Source organism: Oncorhynchus mykiss, chromosome 25 (assembly GCF_013265735.2).
Source record: "Oncorhynchus mykiss isolate Arlee chromosome 25, USDA_OmykA_1.1, whole genome shotgun sequence".
Classification (NCBI taxonomy): domain Eukaryota; kingdom Metazoa; phylum Chordata; class Actinopteri; order Salmoniformes; family Salmonidae; genus Oncorhynchus; species Oncorhynchus mykiss.
In genome coordinates this window covers 15,983,552-16,008,048 of record NC_048589.1, presented here as the reverse complement: position 1 = coordinate 16,008,048, position 24,497 = coordinate 15,983,552, and the positions used below count along the sequence as shown (strand labels likewise).

The following is a 24,497-nucleotide window of genomic DNA, read 5'->3' as shown; positions in this document are numbered from 1 at the left end:
TCATGATTGTGTCCCACTTGTTGTTGATTCTTCACAAAAAAATACAGTTTTATATCTTTATGTTTGAAGCCTGAAATGTGGCAAAAGGTCGCAAAGTTCAAGGGGGCCGAATACTTTCGCAAGGCACTGTAAGAACAGCCCTTAGCCGTGGTATATTGGCCATATACCACAGCCCCTCATGCCTTAGTGCTTAAATATACCACGTACTAATGAAACAGTGCTTGTGTATGTGCATATGATAACACAATTAATCTGCACTGAAGTACATACAACGTGCTGTCCCGCGAACAAACAAAAACCACCGACCAGGTTGACCTCTCTGACACATGGTGAAAGCTAGAGGCTCTTCAGTAGCCAACCGGTGCTGTTAAAGCAGAGGTAGACGAGGAAAGCAGGTGAAGAGCTGTTGTCTCCAGACAGACAGTGGTTTAAGGGTGAGAGAGGGAGGCCTGTCTAGACTCTGGGGAGTTGAGAGCTCTTCAGTTTGAATCCATTAGCAGCTGGGTCTCATGAGAGAAGTTGTTTACCTCTTTAAAAATCCACATTTATCCAACCCGTTGAATAATCATGTGTAACTCCAGCTTCACATGTATTGCAGCCCGTGTAGAACTCCATAGGAAAACGTACAGTCCATAGGCAAACCAACATGCCAACAAACCACATGAATCCAAATCCAGATAGACAGAGCACAACCCTCTAATGAGTGACATTGCAGACCCTCAGTGCGGAGGATGACAGCAATCTACTGTGTGTTATAAGATGGGTCATGCAGGAGGAGGACGATGGGGGGGGGGGGTGATTGAGGTTCACTGAGATGGCGTAGCTGTGGGGTCAGAGGTGAAGGACAGGTTAATGTTGCTGGTGGAGGGTAGACAATGGGCATCCAGCTTGGCCCAGGGGTACTCCACGTCCCAAACCATCCCCGGCCAACACCTGCACGCTGCCCATCATGGATGACATGTTAGTAGAGCAATGAGCCAAAGCAGGAGTATTGACAAGCACACACACTGCAGCAGTATATGGAACGACAAGCACCACAATAGATTCAGCTGCGGGACGATTTCGTCTTAAACGCACGGTCAGGGGGCCAGAACCTAATTACAAATCATTTGTCAATCGCCCGCAAGAACATATACACTGTGTGCACAAAACATTAGGAACACCTAAACAGAACAGCCACAATTCGTCGAGGCATGGACTCTACAGGGTGTTGAAAGCGTTCCACAGGGATGTTGGCCCACGTTGACTCTAATGCTTCCCACAACTGTATCAAGTTGGCTGGATGTCCTTTGGGTGGTGGATCATTCTTGATACACACAGGAAACTGTTGTGCGGAAAAACCCAGCAGCGTTGCAGTTCTTGACACACTCAAACCAGTGAGCCAGGCACCTACTACTACCCGTTCAGAGGCACTTAAATCTTTTGTCTTGCCCATTCACCCTCAATGGCACACAGACTCCATGTCTCAAGACCTGTTGATGCATAGAACCATACACAGGACATAAACATGCCGTATGTTATGAACATAAATGTGTTGCACATTATCCACACTACTGCTAGAAATACATGAAAATATGGTGACAGAAAAACAACAATTTCAAAACAACTTCTCAGAAAAGACAGGAATGCCTGGTTTATCACTAGAAGAAGCTGCAAGCACCTGTGTGTTCATTTTTATTTTACCTTTATTTAACTAGTCAGTTAAGAACACTCTTATTTTCAATGACGGCCTAGGAACAGTGGGTTAATTAACAGCCTTGTTCAGGGGCAGAACAACAGATTTTTACCTTGTCAGCTCGGGGATTTGATCTCGCAACCTTTCGGTTACTAGTCCAATGCTCTAACCACTAGGCTACCTGCCGCCCGTATGCGTGTGCGTGTACTACTAGGACTTAACCTCCCCCTTGTTTAAAAGATTACCAGGTGAAGACCGCATGCAGACCAAGAATGAGTCCTGAAATTGCCCTGCATCTCTGTGGCGTGGAGCTGTGCCAAGAAACAGTTGATGCAGAGGGCCAGCTGATTACAAACCCACTGTGGACAAAAGCCTAAATCCTGGACACACACAAATGTATGCATACACCACACACACTTTTACATAGACACACAAACAGAAGCAATAGCCCAAAAATGATGTTTGCCCATTTATTTCTATATTTCCACTGCATTAAAGAGGGTTAGTATATTAAGTCTTGCTGTTGGATGCTCTCAGCAGACACAGCTGATGCACAATACTGTGAAACCAATCCTCATTTAACAATATGAGAAAATAATGGTTTATTGTCTGGCCTCTGCTCCCATAATCCCAATGAGGAGCCAACCAGGTATCCTACTCCTGCCCCACTACAGAAGAGCCCACTGCTGAAATAACCCACAACAGCAGAGGATAACATGACCCGGCGCTGGGTAATTACATGTCTTTTCTCCATCCCTCTTTCTCGCTCGCTGGTTCAATCTCTCCCTTTCTGTTTACCTCTGCCTTTCTATCGCTCCCTCCCACTCCCCGAGGAATAGTCCCTGTTTAGTATTCTGGATGATGAAAAAGGTCAATAGAGGTCAGTTTAGGACTTATTTTATTTGAGAAAATATTTATTTGCACCAAAGTAAACTATTGATAGACAACAATACAGATAAACAAATAAAAACAGTGTGCAGGTGTGGTTGGGACTCCTGTCCACCTCTGCAGTAAAGGGAGCAGACTGTAATTATGTTAATAGACCTGCTACCCCCTGCCTCTGCCAGTCTGCTTATCAACCCTGCCTTCTGGGGCTTCTCACTGAGATCTGGACAACGCACACACACACACACACACACACACACACACACACGCGCGCACACACACACACGCGCACACACACACACACACACGCACGCACGCACGCACACACACACACACACGTAGACCAGACACACGCGATAACAGATTCAGTTATCACAAAGTAGAACAGCACAAGTGTCCAGTTTTATCATTGCTGTATCGATTGGATGCTAGTGGTGGTGTTGTTGTTGTCATAGACCCATCAGATCTAGGCCAGGCAGGACAGGAGGAGGAGACATTGTTTAATGAAGTCCCCCTCCCTCTCCTCCTCCTGACCTCTGGAGGACAACAGTGTGAGCCCAGTGTTCACCCTCAACTGTTAGTTACTACACATCTCTGGTACGGGGACGGAGGCTCCGATAAGAAGAGTCCGATCACATACACTTGGCTTGACCCACATTCAATCATGTCATATGTATATTTCGATCAGGCTGATTAAATGAGAGAGAGACAAAAACAGAAAAGAGGAGGTGAGATGAAACAGTACACAGCGAGACAAGGAGCAGGGCCCAACTAAGTTGTTGAGCCACGGGTGAAGTCTTTGATGCTGCTGCTCAGACAGTGGAGAGAGATTGGCCCTGTTGCCTTTGATATACACCAGAGTGTGGGTGTGAGGAGACAAGGACCAGGAAACAGAGATGGAGGGGCCTGAAGAGGGCTAACAGGTGTGCTGCTGTGGAGGAAGAAAGGAGGAAGTGGAGGAAGAGAGGAGGAGAGCATGGGATTCTTACCTGTCCCACTCATTGGGTAGTAGCTGGGTGAAGGGGAGAAGACCTGCGAGGCAAAGTCCTCAAAGGTCATGACCTCCCGGTGGTTCTGCACGATGGCCTCCAGGTACAGCGCCCGCTCCTCATAGCTGGGGCCAGGGTTAAGGAAAACCAGAGGAAGAGACCAAGAAAACGGATAATTTACAGCCCAATGAAATCGAAACAAAAGTGCTAAATTCATCAATACAGGAACTTAGTCAATCAAGACAAAACAACCGGTGAAGAAAACCCATCGCACCGTCACATAATAGAGAAAATAGCCTCTCTGACCAAAAACAGTAGCAGACACAGACAAAAGGCAGCATGAGTAGACAGAGGAGTAGCAATAACCAGACCGTTGGAGAGGACACTCAGCCTGGCCACGCAGCCACAAATGGGAAAGCAGTCACCAAATAAAAACACTACAGGCATGACCCTCCTCTCGCCTCTCCTTGGCCTAGTGGTTAGAGCATAGGACTAGTAACCGAAAGGTTGCAAGATCGAATCCCCGAGCGGACGAGATAAAAATCTGCCGTTCTGCCCCTGAACAAGGCAGTTAATAACCCACTGTTCCTAGGCCGTCATTGAAAATAAGAATTTGTTCTTAACTGACTTGCCTAGTTAAATAAAGGTAAAATAAAATAAAAATCCTTGGGCACTCGAATAGAACCCCTGCGGGAGGCAGAGAGATGCTTTCGGACATCCCTCCCACCCTGGCACTTCTCCAACCCGTCAGGGAGAAAATTGTAGACATTTCAAATTCAGAGTGGCAGGCAGGGAGAGCAACCTGGGAATATGGTGCCGGATGGATACAGACAGACAGTCATAGAACATAACAGAATAACAAAAAGGGCTCAAAATGCTGCTCTCTGTGTGTGTGTGTGTGTGTGTGTGTGTGTGTGTGTGTGTGTGTGTGTGTGTGTGTGTGTGTTAGAATGTCACTAACTATGCTAGCTGTAGGTTTCCGTCTTTCCTTCTAGATAACTGCACCTAACAAATGGTTATTCAGTCACCACGTCAAGAGTCGACCCAAACAGGCATCTACTACAGCCCCCGACTCCAGGAACCTGCTGGCCTCATTCCGCTCTCATTAACAGACTGCTGCTTGTAGTAAGTGTTGCTAGGCTGTTGCTAAGGCCCCTCTGCTCTGGTAGAGTGTTGGTGAGAAGAAGGGCTGGCACTGGTAGTGGATGTTACTGGGAATGTGTATGGGCTGGACTAAGCTGGGTTGGCTAAAATGGAATGGACTGGGCACATGCTGGCACAGCAGGGGTTGAGGCAGTCATGACGAATGGCTGAAAGGCAGCCGTTTCAAACTGGGGCTGACGAGCACCTGAGCCTAGGGCCTGGGCCAGCCTGAGGACAGGCAAGCTGCTCACCACACGGTGGGAGGGAGAGCGGCATGGAGAAAGAGAGGGAGATAAGCTTCATTGGTGCAGCAAGTCTGTTCTAAATCCACGGAGTAGGGGCAACACAAGGGCATGGGTTAAGATCACCTGAGCTGTGTGTGAGGCTGCCAGTAAAGATAGCTGTGAGGCTGCACAGTGATCTTTTACCTGCCTCCAGATCCCGCTGATTCAACCAGGAGTGGGGACACAATAGAGAACATCACAGACTTTGCTGCCATAGCAACCCAGGTCACAGCACAATGTGACGGGTCAAATCCCGGGTTTTATGAATGTACGTGAAGAGGGGGGGGGAAAGAGAAAATCTGTAAATCGAGAGAGAGCGAGCGAACGAGCAAGAGAACTCCAGTCCACTGAGCCAACAGAGCCATATGGTTGTCCATTATCAGAGATGCAGATGACTGTGTCCCGGCCTATTACTGAGATTCTTAGAGCAAATATTGACTCCAGCTGGGGTGGCCCTCCACTCTCCTCTGACACACACCTCTCCTACACTCTGTCGATTCCTCTACCCACTATAACCAACGGGGAGAGAGAGAGATCAGGAAAGAGATGGAAAGAGAATCGACTGTGTGCAATCAGTAAATGCACGGCTTCTGCGGATTTGAATCTTGTTGCACAGATATCCCTAGAAAAGCTCAGATACAAGGTGAGTGGTAATGTTGAACTAGAGACTCTATTTCTATGGTTGTCCCCTCCCTCTGTCTCTGTCACTAACGACTATAGGCTTGGTACAGGATGTTCCCCTACATGTGCACAAAAGCTGTTCCTGCTTGCCTAGCACCCAGTAATTAAATCAAAGGACAATGACGGAAAAAGCCTGTCCACGTCGCATTCGCCAAACCCACTGACCCTTCCCTGGGCGACAAACATGCGGTCTCTCTCTCTCTGTGGCAACACATATCTGTTAAGGAATTACCTCTTCAGGTGGAATGGCCATTACCCGAGAGATGGCTATGTTGGTATGTTATTTATCATTTACTGATAATGTACCTGGCTACTACTGTTGGCCTCTGGCTACTACTGTTGGCCTCTGGCTACTACTGTTGGCCTCTGGCTACTACTGTTGGCCTCTGGCTACTACTGTTGGCCTCTGGCTACTACTGTTGGCCTCTGGCTACTACTGTTGGCCTCTGGCTACTACTGTTGGCCTCTGGCTACTACTGTTGGCCCCTGGCACTCAAAACCATTAGGCTATACTACAGGGACCTTGCCAGGATGAAAACAACAATACGTTTCCGCAGTATCAACACAATACAAGTCATCCGTAGAATAATTGTCATTTCACAGTTGAACTGTTAAGTTAAAAAAGAGTGGTCGAGAGGCTTCCAGAAGCATATTCCCCCAAGTTCCAAGCGGCTGCACATTCCCATTAGGGAGAGGAGAGGAGTGGGAATATCATGTCTGTGAAGCGTGTCAGAACGCTGCTTGAGCAACTGACAAACCTCTTCAGTCAGACGAGATTGGAAACAACCTGTAACGTAAAATAATGCTCTGACGTCACTCAACAACAAGGTCAGCCTTTAAAAGAAACTGTGAGAGAAGGAGAAATCAAAGGTATTGGTTATGACCCAAAAAAAAGCACATTTCAAATCCACTTGACAATGGTAATGACAATGTAGGCATTTAGTAGATAAAAGTCATCCTCCAGCTCTATAAAAGCCTGTCCCCTAACTCTGCCCCCATGGTGCTCACTGGGACAAAAGGCAGTGACTTATGGCTCAGATAAAGCCGGTGTGTGGCTGTTGGGTGATGTGAATTGTACACACACCACACATGGAGCCTCCACCTCTGGCACTCTTATAAACAAGCCGATGTGTGTTCCCTGAAACAGAGGTCACACACAATAGTGCACGTGTGCGTGCATGTGGTAATGCATGACGCATATGTGTGTGTGTGTTTGAGCGTAATGTCCAGATGGCAGGGTGGCCAAGGGGGAATCCAGGGTCAAGCGCCTTTATGGAACAAAACCAAGGTCAGGCAGCAGCAGTGGGCCATGTTCAAGGTGAATAGGGCCTCAGATGGCTCTTAACAGGCTGCTCTGGCCCAGGACCCATACACCCTCTCTCCCTCCCTCCAGAGGGATCCGTCCTCAGTATCTCTCTGCACCCTCCCAGTCCAGAGGGACTTATATTGAACCTCCGTGAATCCCCCACGCCCCTGTCCTCTCCCTATCGGGCATTTCAGACAGACAACTTTGGGATGATACATTTTTGTTTCACCGCAGATTATTTTGAAACTGTGGTCTTTCTGTTTTGTACAGTCGTGGCCAAAAGTTTTGAGAATGGCACAAATATTAATTTTCAAAGTCTGCTGCCTCAGTTTGTATGATGGCAATTTGCATATACTCCAGAATGTTATGAAAAGTGATCAGATGAATTGCAAAGTCCCTCTTTGCAATGCAAATTAACTGAATCCCCCCAAAACATTTCCACTGCATTTCAGCCCTGCCACAAAAGGACCAGCTGACATCATGTCAGTGATTCTCTCGTTAAGACAGGTGTGAGTGTTGACGAGGAGACAAGGCTGGAGATCACTCTGTCATGATGATTGAGTTTGAATAACAGACTGGAAGCTTCAAAAAGGAGGGTGGTGCTTGGAATCATTGTTCTTCCTCTGTCAACCATGGTTACCTGCAAGGAAACATGTGCCGTCATCATTGCTTTGCACAAAAAAGGGCTTCACAGGCAAGGATATTGCTGCCAGTAAGATTGCACCTAAATCAAACATTTAGCAGATCATCAAGAACTTCAAGGAGAGCGGTTCAATTGTTGTGAAGGCGGCTTCAGGGCGCCCAAGAAAGTCCAGCAAGCGCCAGGACCGTCTCCTAAAGTTGATTCAGCTGCGGGATCTGGGCACCACCAGTACAGAGCTTGCTCAGGAATGGCAGCAGGCAGGTGTGAGTGCATCTGCACGCACAGTGAGGCAAAGACTTTTGGAGGATGGCCTGGTGGCCTGGTGTCAAGAAGGGCAGCAAAGAAGCCACTTCTCTCCAGGAAACTTCTCTCTGATATTCTGCAAAAGGTACAGGGATTGGACTGCTGAGGACTGGGATAAAGTCATTTTCTCTAATGAATACCCTTTCTGATTGTTTGGGGCATTCGGAGAAAAGCTTGTCCAGAGAAGACAAGGTGAGCACTACCATCAGTCCTGTGTCATGCCAACAATAAAGCATCCTGAGACCATTCATGTGTGGGGTTGCTTCTCAGCCGAGGGAGCTCACTCACTCACAATTTTGCCTAAGAACACAGCCATGAATAAAGAATGGTACCAACACATCCTTTGAGAGCAACTTCTCCCAACCATCCAGGAACAGTATGGTGACGAACAATGCCTTTTCCAGCATGATAGTTATCACTTTTGCCTTATGGCAAGGTGCTCCAAGTGGCTCGGGGAACAAAACATAGATATTTCGGGTCCATGGCCAGGAAACTCCCCAGACCTTAATCCCATTGAGAACTTGTGGTCAATCCTCAAGAGGCGGGTGGACAAACAAAATCCCACAAATTCTGACAAACTCCAAGCATTGATTATGCAAGAATGGGCTGCCATCAGTCAGGATGTGGCCCAGAAGTTAATTGACAGCATGCCAGGGCGGATTGCAGAGACTCTTTGCATCAACTTCATGTAATTGTCAATAAAAGCCTTTGACACTTGTGAACTTATGAACACTTGTAATTATACTCCATTATTCCATAGTAACATCTGACAAAAATATCTAAAAACACTGAAGCAGTAAACTTTGTTGAAATTAATATTTGTGTCATTCTCAAAACTTTTGGCCACGACTGTACGCGTTAGCCTAGGCCTACCTATTGTATTAAAAGGACATCTTTGCTGCATTATTCACACTCTCAGAATCCAGTAGCCTTCCTCTCTAGTTGGGCTTGCGAGATCAAGAGTGCCTAGTATATGTGTGTTCTCAATGAAATAGAGTAGACTGACTATGCACGGGCAGAGAATGACAGGCAGTTATCTTTCCAAGGAAATGTACTAAAATAGGAATAGGCTATAGTTTACTACAATGTCTGTACATAAATATTGATAATGGAAAGTGGAGGATGCTCAACCAACCTTAGTCGAGGTGCAATCCCACATTTTTGAAAGTGCAAGTGTCCACTCATCATTATTTTCTCTTTTTCTCCCCAAGTTCATGGTGTCCAATTGGTAGTTAAAAAAAAAAACTTTTACACTTCTGCTACTCTCTGTTCATCATATACAGTGGGGCAAAAAAAGTATTTAGTCAGCCACCAGTTGTGCAAGTTCTCCCACTTAAAAAGATGAGAGGCCTGTAATTTTCATCATAGGTACACTTCAACTATGACAGACAAAATGAAAAGAAAAAAAATCCAGAAAATCACATTGTAGGATTTTTTATTAATTTATTTGCAAATTATGGTGGTCTTGTTGTGAGCCATGACCAGCCTTTCAAAGCACTTCATGACTATCAACATGAGTGCTACAGGGCAGTAGTCATTTCAGGTTACCTTCGTTTTTTTGGGCACAGGGACCATGGTGGTCTGCTTGAAATATGTAAGTATTACAGACTCGGTCGGGGAGAGGTTGAAAATGTCAGTGAAGACACTTGCCAGTTGGTCTGCGCATGCTCCGGGTACACGTCCTGGTAATCTGTCTGGCCTCGCGGCCTTGTGAATGTTGACCTGTTTAAAGGTCTTGCTCACATCAGCTACGGAGAGCGTGATCACACGGTTGTCTGGAACTGCTGGTGCTCTCATGCATGCTTCAGTGTTGCTTGCCTCGAAGCGAGCGTTAAAGACATTTAGCTCATCTGGTAGGCTCGCGTCACTGGGCAGCTCGTGGCTGGGTTTCCCTTTGCAGTCCGTAATAATTTACAAGCCCTGCCACAACCGACGATTGTCAGAGCCAGCGTATGTTATGTTTACACATTTTGATATTGTCTATAGGGCACACAAATGCTGGGACCATGGCTGGCAAGTGAGCTGTGTCACATACGCCTAAAATAACTTTGCGGGACTGCAGTTGGGTTCGAGAGCAGTTCTTGCTGTAGCATGTTTGAGTCTGACAGAAAGCCAGGGGGAGCGGTATGAAAAGCTTCGGTAGCGGGCAGGAGAGGGATGAATAAATCAGTCCCGTGCAGACCTCTACCTTGCACAACATCACTCACACATAGTGCTCTACACACAGAGTAGGGAGGGACATACACATACATTGCAGGGATTATCATTCATACCGGCCAAAGGACTAGGATTATTAGTTCACCAGAACAGCACAAGGACAGACTTAATGGATAGCAGTGTGAAAACAAGTATTTCCTTTTCTGTCAAGTGGAACTTCCAGAGGACTGGAAAGCAGTCCTCTCATCCTCTGAGAATTGTACAAAGCAAAAGGAAACCACAATTTTAGGCTGTGGGATGGGAGCTGGCAGTGTGAGAGTTCAGGACACACCAAGAGGTTAATCTGTTGAGAGGGCCTCACAGAAGGGGGGCTCCACACTACTAGTTTAGAGTCCAGAGGAGAAAAGGGCTTTAAAACCCCACCCTGAGGTCTCCCTCTCACAGGCTAGACAGGAGCAGTTATAGAGTGAGAAATGATGTTGGCTCATCTAACCAATAGGCGGCGCTATCACCGGTCCTAGGTTGGTAACCGCTCTGTGAGCAATAGAGCTAGTTGAGTACTGGTCTCCATGATAGACAGCAGTGTAAAACGGTTCCTAATAAATGACAAGTAAAGATTACATCCTGTGTCCTCCAATTATATGTTGGTGTATTCAAGATACTACATCCGGCGACGAGGCAAAAATCAGAAGTTTTCGGCGAGACTACGGAGTTCGAGTTGGACGGTGAAACTACCGTGAGTGAATATTAGCATGCTAGTTAGCTAGGAAAGGCTAAGCTAAGCGAGTGAGAGCCATCGACGTGGGGAAGCTAGGAAATACTTTGCCTTCTCTTTGGCAGCAGTGACTGGACGACGGACAGGATGGCAGGCACAGTAGGATCGGCAGCACCATTTGACAACAAGACACAGTTGTGTGAAGAATATTGTGAAATTCTCAACATTTAAAAAACTTAAATAAATGTGGCGGAGCTAAGGAAGCTAGCACAGGACTGTAACTATGGAGACACCATCGCAGTGATGCTACGTGACTGATTAGTATGTGGGGTAAATGAGGATAAGATACAGCGGAACCTTTTATCTGAGGAGATTTTGGACATTTGACAAAGCACAGAATTACAGTCACAGACAAAAAGAGCACGAAGGCTCCTATAACGATTCGAGGAGGGAGAGAAAGACATTCGAAAAAATGCACATTTCATATAGGAAGAGGAAGAGGGTCGTGGGGATGTGTTTACTATTCACAATACGGACACTACCCATTACTAAGGTACCTCCGCTTAGACCGTATTTAACAGTACATGGGATGAAAAGTTAAATAAGAAACAGATACTGGCTGTAGTATAACAATAATGTCACAGTCAGAGTATGCTAGGCTAGGGAAGAAAGCAAAGGTTCCAGAGCCAGGTACATGTTTTATCACTCTGAAAACATATACAGGACAGAAAGTGGACATTGTAGGATCAGTTAATGTGAAAGTTGAACACAAAAGAATAGTCAAATAGTTGTAGCTGGGTCAGGACCAAACCCGCTGGGGCGAGGGTGGATCACCATGTTGGATGTGGACTGGCATACCATGAATATGATGCTTGACAGCAAAAGATGCTCTACAGGAAGTGTTAAAGAAACATGAGGAAGTGTTCAACGATGAGTTGGGCACGTTGAAAGGATTCACAGCAAAGATGCATGTATCAAGTGATGCCACACCCCGTTTCTTCAAACCAAGGTCAGTACCGTTTGAAATGAAAACTAAGATAGACGCTGAGTTAGATCGTTGCCAGGACAACAAAATCATGGAACCAGTGAGGTTCTCAGACTGGGCAGCACCGTTAGTCCCAGTGTTAAAACCAGACGGTACAGTGAGATTGTTTACCGTTACTTTATAGTCACCACAGAGTGTCATCACTAGAACAGTACCCAATTCCTAAAATGGAGGACATGTTCACGTCCTTAGCCGGAGGAGACATTTTTTGCCAACTAGACATGAGTCATGCTTACCAGCAGATTGTGCTAGATGAAGATTCAAAGAAATATGTCACAGTGAACACGCACAAGGGACTGTTCACATATGCCAAGTTCCCATTCGGTGGAGGAGACTCTACAAGGGATTACCCAGTGTCTCTCGATGATATTCTCCTGACAGGAAGAAATGATCAGGACCACATCCGAACACTGGACAGAGTGTTACAGCAACTGGATGAGGCTGGGCTACACTTGAAACGGAGTAAGTGCACCTTCATGGAGAAGGAAGTGACATTCCTAGGCCACAGGGTGGACGCTACTGGACGGCATCCAGTGCCAGAGAAAGTAAAGGCGGTGCAGGACGCACCAATGCCTACCACAGTCACAGAACTGAAATCGTATCTGGGCCTATTAAACTACTATAATAGTTTCTTACAGAAATCTGTCGACACTATTGGCTCCTATGCACAAGCTGCTGAGGAAGGACACGCCATGGTGTTGGCGATCAGAACAACAAAAAGCCTTCAAACTGTCAAAAGAACTGTTGCAGTCGAGCAGAGTGTTAGTGCATTATATCAGAAAATAACTGATAGTTTCCTGTGATGCCTCCCCCTACGGGGTAGGGGAGATAATGTCTCATTGTTTGTTGTTTCAGACAATGCTCAGTGCTTTGTGTGTGAGAGCAGTAAGGAGTTCATGACAAAGAATGAAATCACACACGTCACTTGGGCACCACACCATCCTGCGTCGAATGGTTTGGTAGAGAGAGACGCTCAGACATTCAAAGAGCTAATGAAAAAGAGAGCAGGTGACTTGTTGGAGACAAAACTGAGCAGAGTGTTGTTTAGCCAACGCGTCACAGCCCACTGGACTTTTACCGGCTGAGATGATGATGGGGAGGAAAGTTGAGGTGCACGTTAGACTTGATACACCCAGACCTAAAGAGTAAGGTGCAGGCTAAGCAAGCAGGACAGAAAACTTAGCATGACAAACACGCAAAAGCTTGCAGTTTTGTAGTCGGAGACTCAGTGTATACCAAGAACTTTGGATGTGGACCTAAATGGATAACTTGGTTGGTTCAAGAAATCACTGGGTCTGTTTCGTACACTGTGATAGTGGGGGATAGTAGAGGAGTACGTAGGCATGGTGATCCAGAGCCAGTGACATGCAACACAAAGCCCAGTCCAGCAGGCAAGGAGTTACCACAGGACACAGGTACTCCACGGCCACCAACGGACAATGCACTTGTTAAATTAAGGAAACCAACAAAGGTTCACCTAGAGGGGAATTGCGACACTCTCAAAGAGTTAGGAAACCTCCAGCTCATTTTGGAGAGTTTGGAAAGTAATGGATATATTTGTTTCTCCTTTAGGAAGTAAGGTAGTCTACCCTTGCTTCCAATAAACAAAAGTGAAATGACAATGCAAACATTGAATCAGTTGTTCAGTTCATATAAGAAACACACTGTAAGGTGATGTTATTAATGCTAAGTGAAGAGATGACTTACCAGCTACAATGAGAATGGTTACTGTTATTGGAATACTCATACAGTAGGTGTTAGATCTGAAAATGTTAAACTAACCAAGAGTTAGTTCAGATTTATGGGGAAGGAGTGTTGGAGTGATAAATGATGCTGGCTCATCTAACCAATAGGCGGCGCTATCACCGGTCCTAGGTTGGTAACCGCTCTGTGAGCAATAGAGCTAGTTGAGTACTGGTCTCCACTATAGACAGCAGTGTAAATCAGTTCCTAATAAAGGACAAGTAAAGATTACATCCTGTGTCCTCCAATTATATGTTGGTCTAGTCAAGATACTACAGGAGCCATACAGGTCAATTAGCTCCACTCAGAGCCTGCAGTGGGGAGCCTATGTAGTGGCCAGATTCCCCTCAACCTGACTTGACTGGGAGCCAGGTTAGAAGCATAGGGCTCCAGGGCAGGAGCCTGAATGAGATCAAGGATCTTGGCGGCCAGGCTCTGGCCTCTCTCTATGGGGAGGAGAGGCTGTCTTTGCTCTGAGTGGTACGCACATCACACTCCGCTCCGAGCTGCTACCCACACCCCACTGAGCTGCTATGATACATGTGAAGGATTGACCCAAGAGACACTCAACTAGCCTTTATTTAAGCAGTCAGTAGCCACTAGGTTTGGTACCATTTCACTATCCTTTAAACTGACCTTTCACCATCTATTATTTGTATTACCTCCAGTATTACACTCTACCAACAAGGTAATTACAGAATCGCACAGAGAATTCAGTCTCTCCTACAACACTAGAGAGTAAGTAACTGCTGAGAATGAAGAGCCAAGGTTAATCGTGCTGGTATAAAAGTCCTCTTGCTAAATGACCTCTCGCAGTTTGGAGACGGGGTAGACTACCTGTGGGTGCTTGACCCCCACTCTCACCCTCTCTCGCTCAGATCTGCCCATTAATCTCCCAATCAGCTTGACCTTCCAGCGGAGATGAGAGGTGTGTGGGGGCGGCCACCGCATTTACTAGCAGCAGTCACATAATCGGCCCGTTAAGAGGGGAAAAAGGCCTGATACTTCAGTGATGTTAGTGCCGCATGAACAGGAATACCACACACACACACACACACACACACACACGACTCCTTCCTCCTGAATTAAATGTACCACCCATATCCCCCTACACACCCACCATCCATTAGTCAAAGTGGATTATGTACATATCTCATTAATTTGATCCTGGCAGGTGTGTATGGCATTGCATGAAGACATTCAAATTAATAAAGTGTCAAGGTGTCATCTCCTAAAAATAAATGGTGTGGAGAGGAGGAAAGGAGACACCAGCCATTACACAGGCAGAGTGTAGTAGAGAGATGCTTAAGAGAGAGGGAGTGAGAGTGATAAGGAGAGTGAGGGAGAAAGAGAGAGGGAGAGTGCAGGTGTTGATTGGACAGGGGCTGGGCGGTGAGTGCCAGGCAGGCCAGCGGTACTGGTTGTCACAGAGCATGCCAAGGTGTGAAGCTCGTCCCAGTGGAAAGCCCCAGATGTGTGAGGTGATTATGGGGAAGAGGGACAGAGAGAGAGACATTTCAAATGTCTATATTCGTTTAAAACTTTTGTGAGTGTAATGTTTACACATTTGTCCCTTGTTAATTACCCTTTTGTTTACTGTTTCCCATGCCAATAAAGCCCTTTGAATTGAGAGAGAGAGAGATAGAGAAAGAAAGAGCTCTGTCACACGTTGGGTCTGTACATTGTCAATGGTAAGTTTCGTGGAGACTCCTATGGTAGGTACACCTACAGCTAATCGCTTGGCAGTAGTACTGTAGATTACTTTTTGACTGACCACAACCGAGAGTCTGTCTGAGCGTTCACAGTCAGCCCACTGACACCCCTATCAGATCATAGTAAAATCAGTCTACTTGAACTGATCAATACTCAATCATGAGGCATCAAATTTATTTATTCGTTATTTTACCAGGTAAGTTGACTGAGGACAAGTTCTAATTTTCAGCAATGACCTGGGGAATAGTTACAGGGGAGAGGAGGGGGCTGAATGAGCCAATTGTAAACTGGGGATTATTAGGTGACCGTGATGGTTTGAGGGCCAGATTGGGAATTTAGCCAGGACACCGGGGTTAACACCCCTCTCTTACAATAAGTGCCATGGGATCTTTAATGACCTCAGAGAGTCAGGACACCCGTTTAACGTCCCATCCGAAAGACGGTACCCTACACAGGGCAGTATCCCAATCACTGCCCTGGGGCATTGGGATATTTTTTTTTTAGACCAGAGGAAAGAGTGCCTCCTACTGGCCCTCCGACACCACTTCCAGCAGCATCTGGTCTCCCATCCAGGGACTGACCAGGACCAACCCTGCTTAGCTTCAGAAGCAAGCCAGCAGTGGTATGCAGGGTGGTATGCTGCTGGCAAAGCCAAAGGAACTGCAAAATATTGAGGACAGCTATAGTAGTGTAGGAACCAACCAAAAAACAATTAGGCAACAACAAATACAATCTCTTTTAGCCAACTTCCTGGACAAAACATTTCACTGTATAAACTTGGCAGTAGAAAGCCTAAACAGTATATTTCACCTTTCAGCTTCCCTATCAAATCAAAAAATGTCAAGTGGACAACCTAAGAAAAAACAATTAATGACAAATGGTTTGATGAAGAATTCAAAAACCTAAGAAATAAATTGAGAAACCTATCCAACCAAAAACATAAAGACCCAGAAAACCTGAGCCTACGCCTTCACTAAGGTGAATCACTAAAATACAGAAATACACTACGGAAAAAAGAAGGAACAGCACGTCAGAAATCAGCTCAATGTCATTGAAGAATCCATAGAGTGGAGACAAATTTAACCCCAATAACTACCGTGGAATATGTGTCAACACAGCAGACTCGTACATTTCCTCACTGAAAACAATGTACTGAGCAAATGTCAAATTGTTTTTTTTAACAAATTATCCTACGACAGACCACCTATTCACCCTGCACCTTCTAACTGACAAACAAAACAAAGGCAAAGTCTTTTCATGCGGATTTTTAAAAATCCTTTGACTCAATTTGGCATGAGGGTCTGCTATACAAATTGATGGAAAGCAGTGTTGGGGGAAAAGCATGCAACATTATAAAACCAATGTACACAAACAAGTGCGAAGTTAAAATGGGCAAAAAAAACAATTTCTTTCCATAGGGTGAAACAGGGATGCAGCTTTCTTTCCATGGGGTGAAACAGGGATGCAGCTTTCTTTCCATGGGGTGAAACAGGGATGCAGCTTTCTTTCCATGGGCTGAGACGGGGATGCAGCTTTCTTTCCATGGGGTGAAACAGGGATGCAGCTTTCTTTCCATGGGGTGAAACAGGGATGCAGCTTTCTTTCCATGGGGTGAAACAGGGATGCAGCTTTCTTTCCATGGGCTGAGACGGGGATGCAGCTTTCTTTCAATGGGGTGAAACAGGGATGCAGCTTTCTTTCCATGGGCTGAGACGGGGATGCAGCTTTCTTTCCATGGGCTGAGAAGGGGATGCAGCTTTCTTTCCGTGAGGTGAGACAGGGATGCAGCTTGAGGCCCACCCTCTTCAACATAAATATCAACGAATTGGCGAGGGCACCTAGAACAACCTGCAGCACCCGGCCTCACCCTACTAGAATCTGAAGTCAAATGTCTACCATTTGCTGATGATCTGGTGCTTCTGTCCACAAACAAGGAGGGCCTACAGCAGCACATATATCTTCTGCACAGATTCTGTCAGACCTGGGCCCTGACAGTACATCTCAGTAATACAAAAATAATGGTGTTCCAAAAAAGGTCCAGTTGCCAGGACCACAAATACAAATTCCATCTAGACACTGTTGCCCTAGAGTTCCCAAACCTTTTATAGTCCCGTACCCCTTCAAACATTCAACCTCCAGCTGTATACCCCCTCTAGCACCAGGTTCAGCGCACTTTCAAATTTAGTTTTTGTCCATCATTGTAAGCCTGCCATACACACACTATACGATACATTTATTAAACATTAGAATGAGTGGGTTTTTTTCATTACCCGGCTTGTGGGAAGTGACAATGAGCTCTTACAGGACCAGGGCACAAATAATACAATTTATTTAACTATCATACATATAAAACCTTATTTATTACTTGAAAATTATGAGTAAATCACCACAGGTTAATGAGAAGAGTGTGCTTGAAAGGATGCACATACAGTTGAAGTCAGAAGTTTACATGCACTTAGGTTGGAGTCATTAAAACTTGTTTTTCAACCACTCCACAAATTTTTTGTTAACAAACTATAGTTTTGGCAAGTCACTTAGGACATCTACTTTGTGCATGACACAAGTCATTTTTCCAACAATTGTTTACAGACAGATTATTTCACTTATAATTCACTGTATCACAATTCCAGTGGGACAGAAGTTTGCATACACTAAGTTGACTGTGCCTTTAAACAGCTTGGAAAATTCCAGAAAATGATGTCATGGCTTTCATTTGAGTCAACTGGAGGTGTACCTGTGGATGTATTTCAAGGCCTACTTTCAAACTCAGTACCTCTTTGCTTGACATCATGGGAAAATCAAAAGAAATCAGCCAAGACCTCAGAAAAAAAGTTGTAGATCTCCACAAGTTGGGTTCATCCTTGGGAGCAATTTCCAAACACCTGAAGATACCACGTTCAGCTGTACAAACAATAGTACACCAGTATAAACACCATGGGACCACGCAGCCGTCATACCACTCAGGAAGGAGACGCGTTCTGTCTCCTAGAGATGAACGTACTTTGGTGCGAAAAGTGCAAATCCCAGAACAGCAGCAATGGACCTTGTGAAGATGCAAAGGAAACGGGTACAAAAGTGTTTATATTCACAGAAAAATGAGTCCTATATTGACATAACCTCAGCTAGGAAGAAGCCACTGCTCCAAAACCAACATAAAAAAGCCAGACTACGGTTTGCAGCTGCACATGGGGACAAAGATGGTACTTTTTGGAGAAAAGTACTCTGGTCTGATGAAACAAAAATAGAACTGTTTGGCCATAATGACCATAGTTATGTTTGGAGGAAAAAGGGGGAGCCGAATAACACCATCCCGTGAAGCACGGAGGTGGCAGCATCAAGTTGTGGGGGTGCTTTGCTGCAGGAAGGACTGGTGCACTTCACAAAAAAGATGGCATCACGAGGTAGGAAAATGATGTGGATATATTGAAGTATTTTTAAAATTTATTTTACCTTTATTTAACTAGGCAAGTCAGTTAAGAACAAATTCTTATTTTCAATGACGGCCTAGGAACAGTGAGTTAACTGCCTTGTTCAGGGGCAGAACGACAGATTAGTACCTTGTCAGCTCGGGGATTCGAACTTGCAACCTTTCGGTTACTAGTCCAATTCTTTAACCACTTGGCTACCTGCCGCCCCATCTCAAGATATCAGTCAGGAAGTTAAAGCTTGGTCGCAAATGGGTCTTCCAAATGGACAATTACCCCAAGCATACTTCCAAAGTTGAGGACAACAAAGTTAAGGTATTGGAGTGGCCATCACAAAGCCCTGACCTAAATCCTATAGAAAATTTGTGGTCAGAACTGAAAAAGCGTTTGCGAGCAAGGAGGCCTGGGCCAAAATTCACCCAACTTATTGTGGGAAGCTTGCGGAAGGCTCCCCGAAACGTTTGACCAAAGTTAAACAATTTAAAGGCAATGCTACCAAATACTAATTGAGTGTATGTAAACTTCTGACCCACTGGGAATGTGATAAAATAAATAAAATCTGAAATAAATAATTCTCTCTACTATTATTCTGACATTTCACATACTTAAAATAAAGTGGTGATCCTAACTGACCTAAGACAGGGAATTTTTACTAGGATTGTGAAAAACTGAGTTTAAATGTATTTGGCTAAGGTGTATGTAAACTTCGGTCTTCAACTGTAACTCTGCGATGTTGGGTTGTATTGGAGAGAGTCTCAGTCTTACATCCTTTTCCACACATAGTCTGTGCCTGTATTTAGTGTTCACACTAGTGAGGACCGAGAATCCACTCTTACATAGGTACGTGGTTGCAAAGGGCATCAGTGTCTTAACAGCGCGATTTGCCAAGGCAGGATGCTCTGAGTGCAGCCCAATCCAGAAATCAGGCAGTGGCTTCTGATTAAATTACATTTTCACAGAACCGCTTGTTGCAATTTCGATGAGGCTCCCTTATTCAAATATCGGTAAGTGGACTGGAGGCAGGGCATGAAAGGGATAACGAATCCAGTTGTTTGTGTCATCCGTTTCTGGAAAGCACCTGCATAATTGCGCATCCAACTCACAGGTGCTTTGCTATATCACATTTGACATTGTCTGTAAGCTTGAGTTCATTTACACACAAAAAAAATCATACAATGATGGAAAGACCTGTGTGTTGTCCTTGTTAATGCAGACAGAAAAGAGCTCCAACGTCTTAATCATAGCCTCAATTTTGTCCCGCACATTGCATAGTTGCGGATAGTCCATGTAATCATAGATTCAGATCATTCAGGTGAAAAAAAAACATAACCCAGATAGGCCAGTCGTGTGAGAAACTCGTCATCATGCAAGCAGTCAGACAAGTAAAAATTATGATCAGTATAGAAAACTTTAAGCTAATCTCTCAATTAAAAAAAACGTGCCAATACTTCTGTATGTTGTAAATGCGTTACAAGGTTGCTGCCCATATCATTGCATAGTGCAGAAAATACACAAGAGTTCAGGGGCCTTGCTTTAACAAAGTGAACTATTTTTACTGTAGTGTCCAAAAAAATATTTAAAGTGGTCAGGCATTCCCTTGGCAGCAAGAGCCTCTCGGTGAATGCTGCAGTGTACCCAAGTGGCATCAGGAGAAACTGCTTGCACACGCGTTACCACTCCACTATGTCTCCCTGTCATGGCTTTTGCACCATCAGTACAGATACCAACACATCTTGACCACCAAAGTCCATTTGATGTCACAAAGCTGTCAAGTACTTAAAAATAAATAAAAAATATCCTCTCCTGTTGTTTTGGTTTCCAGTGGTTTGCAGAAGAGGATGTCTTCCTTAATTGACCCCCCATAAACGTAACGGACAGGAGCTGTGCCAGGCCGCCAAGTCATCCAGCTGTAACACATAGAATTCACTGGCTTGTATGCGAAGCAGTAATTGTTTCAAAACATCTCCTGCCATGTCACTGACGCATCGTGAAACAGTGTTGTTTGATGAAGACATTGTCTGTTTGTTTTTTTTTGGCCTTTGCCCCAGCATTGTTTCCCTGTGTTGTTTGGTGCTTGAGATTCACAACTGTCAGTGTCCATGCTAGCTGGGCTAACAACAAATGTAGAATTACTGATGCTAGCATTGGATGTGCTCGTGGAAGCAGAACAAATGTGTATCGTCGACAGGTGCTGGTGTAGTACTGCTGGTAGTAGCAGTACTACCAGTAGAGCTGGTATGTGTCTCTATTGACATGGGCCGTACCTTTTTAAAACCATTTTCGAGCAAACGGAATGAGTAGCAGCTACGTTTAGCTACATAAGGACTGTTAGTGGAATTTCCGCGAGAGTGTAACGGTAATGTAAATGAGTAATGTGATTGGATGTTAATTATTTGACTAGGCTAGCTGTATTTGACATTGTGTTGTTATTTCGCTAAACACTAGATGGTTAAATGTTATTTTCGGCAGTGAAACGAGGCTACTCAAGCGTGAAAAAAAACCTCACCACGCCCCGTTGGTGAATCTAAAAGGACTGTTTGAAAATGTAAAAAAAAAAAATTAAAATTAAAAAAAAAATGTATATTTGGAGTATCCCCAACGGCATTTCGCATACCCCAGTTTGGGAATACATGCCCTAGAGCATACAAAAAAACTATACATACCTCGGCCTAAACATCAGCACCACAGGTAACTTCCACAAAGTTGTGAATGATCTGAGAGACAAGGCAAGAAGGGCCTTCTACGCCATCAAAAGGAACATCAAATTTGACATCCCAATTAGGATCTGGCTAACAATACTAGAATCCGTTATAGAACCCATTTCCCTTTTTAGTTGAGGTCTGGGGTCTGCTCACCAACCAAGAATTCACAAAATAGGACAAACATCAAATTGAGACTTTGCATGCAGAATTCTGCAAAAACATCATCCGTGTATAACGTAAAACACCAAATAATTAATGCAGAGCAGAATTAGGCCGATACCTGCTAATGATCAAAATCCAGAAAAGATCTGTTAAATTCTACAACAACCTAAAAGGAGGAGAAACCCAAACCTTCCATAACAAAGCCATCACATACAGAAAGATTAACCTAGAGAATAGGCAAGGTGGTCCTGGGTCTCTGTTCACAAACAGGACAGCAACACAATTAAACGCAACCAAATCATGAGAAAACAAAAAGATAATTACTTGACGCATTGGAAAGAATTTACAAAAAAAATAGCAAAATGGAATGCTATTTGGACCTAAACAGAGAGTACACAGTGGCATAATACCTGACCACTGTGACTGACCCAAACTTAAGGAAAGCTTTGAATATGTACATACTCAGTGAGCATAGCCTTGCTATTGAGAAAGGCCGCTGTAGGCAGACCTGGCTCTCAGGATAGCCTTTCCTATGTGCACACTGCCCACAAAATGAGGTGGAAACTGAGCTGCACTTCCGAACTTCTTGCCAAATGTATGACCATATTAGAGAGACATATTTCCCTCAGATTACACAGACCCACAAAGAATTTGAAAACAAATATTATTTTGATAAACTCCCATATCTATTGGGTAAAATACCAGTGTGCCATCACAGCAGCACAATTTGTGACCTGTTGCCACAAGAAAAGGGCAACCAGTGACTAACAAACACCATTGTAAATACAACCCATATTTATGTTTATTTATTTTCCCTTTTGTACTTCAACTATTTTCAGATTGTCATAACACTGCACATAATATTACACTTTAAATGTCTCTATTCCTCTGAAACTTTTGCGAGTGTAATGTTTACTGTTCATTTCTATTGTTTATCTATTTCACTAGCTTTGGCAATGTAAATATATGTTTCCCATGCCAATAAAGCCATTTCAATTGAATTGAACAGAGAGAGAGAGGTGCGATTGCTTCAGAGAACAAGTTGGTTTCAGGTAGAGAGGAACTGTCCAAATACACAAAGAGGGGATAAAGAGTGCGAGAGAGCGTATTCCAGAAACTACTCCGCATGCTAAGTACACAAAGTACCCATGGTGTCTCATTAGACAGATTGTTCCTGTGAGAATCAGAAAGGAGTGGGTGAGAGAGAAAGATAGAAAAATTTATTTCTATTCTGTCTCCTGGGATGTGAATTGAGAAGCTTCCAGAAACGACCTGGCTAAGATGCAAAATGTTCTGTACTGCAGTCTGTGGTGTAATGGCAGGTTACAGGAGCTTTAACAAGGGGACTAATTAGGATCAGAGCCCCAGGGGATTACGCTGGCATTAAGGCCAGGTTAACGACACCTTCAGGGGGATGAGTCTCCCTCGGCGTCAGCCTCTCAAGCCAACCTCCACACCTCACCACCGTCCATCTAAGAGCGAGACAGAGGCACGAGGAGTTATGGCCGTGACATCACTACTAACCCGTGACATCACTGCTACAGCAGCACCAATCCAGACAGAGGGCTGTGTCTGCTAGCTGGCATGGACCCTTATTTATGACTGGACCACAGTGAAGAAGTAGCCCATTCTCTCAAGCATGCCATGTTACCGCCAGCTTACAGTTCCCTGAGGCGCACTAAAAATCGATTAGTACTTCATAGCAAATCAAATAAACGCAATCTTTACCAGAGTTATGGTCGACTGGACTAAAAACTATGCCATAGTGATGGGTCAACTGGGGATGGTGAGCCATAGAGACTCCTTCTTAGTGTTGAGATGGTAACACTTTACATTAAGGTATACTTTATGGGTAACTAAGTCGTTTATAAATCCAGGGATAACAATTATCCTTTTTCTGATAACGTAATAAATTCGGACATTGTCAATTGGTTATTCCAACATAACGGCTCGCCATCAACGGGCAGGGCTGGTTGTGTAGTCAGATGAGTATTCCGATGTGTAACAAATCTCCTGTTCAAAGGGCCGTCTATTGATCCATGCCAGTAACGTGTCCGCCTTAGATGTGGAGCACAACGGAGACATGATTGATCAAACCCAGAGAGATGATTAAAAGCAGCCAGTCACAGGGCTCCATCACATTAACAGAAGATTGCCTGGCCGACATGCTCAAGGAGAAAGAGACTAGAAGTGGGGTGGTCAGAGAAACCTTTGAAGATGGCCTTTTTTGGTCCAATCTGAGCTGAAGTAATCAGGTTTGGATGAAAGCTTCCGTGGCCTGGGCACTTTGTTTGGCTGGAGTAATGGTGGGCCTCAACAGAGCAGGGGAGGTGAATATGTATCTGCAGTGCCTGGGTGGACATGACAAATCTGAAACCGTGGACCAAAATGGCTATTTTCAGACATGTATTCAACATGTGAGTTGTACTACCTGTGTCCTGCTTCAATCCCAAACCAGCAACAGAGCAGAGAGAGACTGCCTTTGGCCCGTTTGATACGTCAGCCCCACTCCACAGAGAGATTCTGATGTCCGTAATAGCCTGCAGGGCCACATACAACACGGTGTTATGCCAAAGGGTTTTGGTTTAACCCAACGATAACACAGTGTTCCACAGAACGCTAATGAAACATTTACCACACAGGTGAGGCCTCTGAACTTTTCATGTGTGGGGAAATGATTGCTATGCGTTAACGTGTGGAGTCGGTGTCTGGATTCATGCTCCAGAGTGCCTTCTCCCGCCCCTACATTAGCCTGGCAGTGAAAGGTTCAGTAAATAGAGCTCTCGAGCCTTATGCAAAATGGCAGGCATTTAGCGGAAATGCTAATGATAAGCACAGGGCTACAGATGACCACAGTTATCATCGCGTTATGAATGCATTGGAGAGCCAAGGTTAGTTACAGGGACAAAAAGGGAATTAATTTGCC

General features: G+C 44.8%; 1 protein-coding gene across 6 annotated transcripts in view; it reads right to left on the bottom strand.

Annotated features, from left to right (window-relative positions):
• Positions 1-24,497, bottom strand: part of ralgapa2 (Ral GTPase activating protein catalytic subunit alpha 2) — a 163,140-nt gene that overhangs the window by 8,964 nt on the left and 129,679 nt on the right. For 2 of the 6 annotated variants that reach the window (XM_036962848.1, XM_036962845.1), the window contains 2 exons: positions 3,550-3,674; positions 1,263-2,783 (listed from right to left, as the gene is read on the bottom strand). In XM_036962848.1, coding sequence (XP_036818743.1) covers positions 2,590-2,783; positions 3,550-3,674 — 319 coding nt within the window. In that variant the 3' untranslated portion in view covers positions 1,263-2,589. Of the gene's footprint in view, positions 1-110; positions 2,784-3,549; positions 3,675-24,497 lie in introns of those variants that run through there. The other 4 variants (XM_036962850.1, XM_036962846.1, XM_036962847.1 and 1 more) reach the window with 3 other exon arrangements.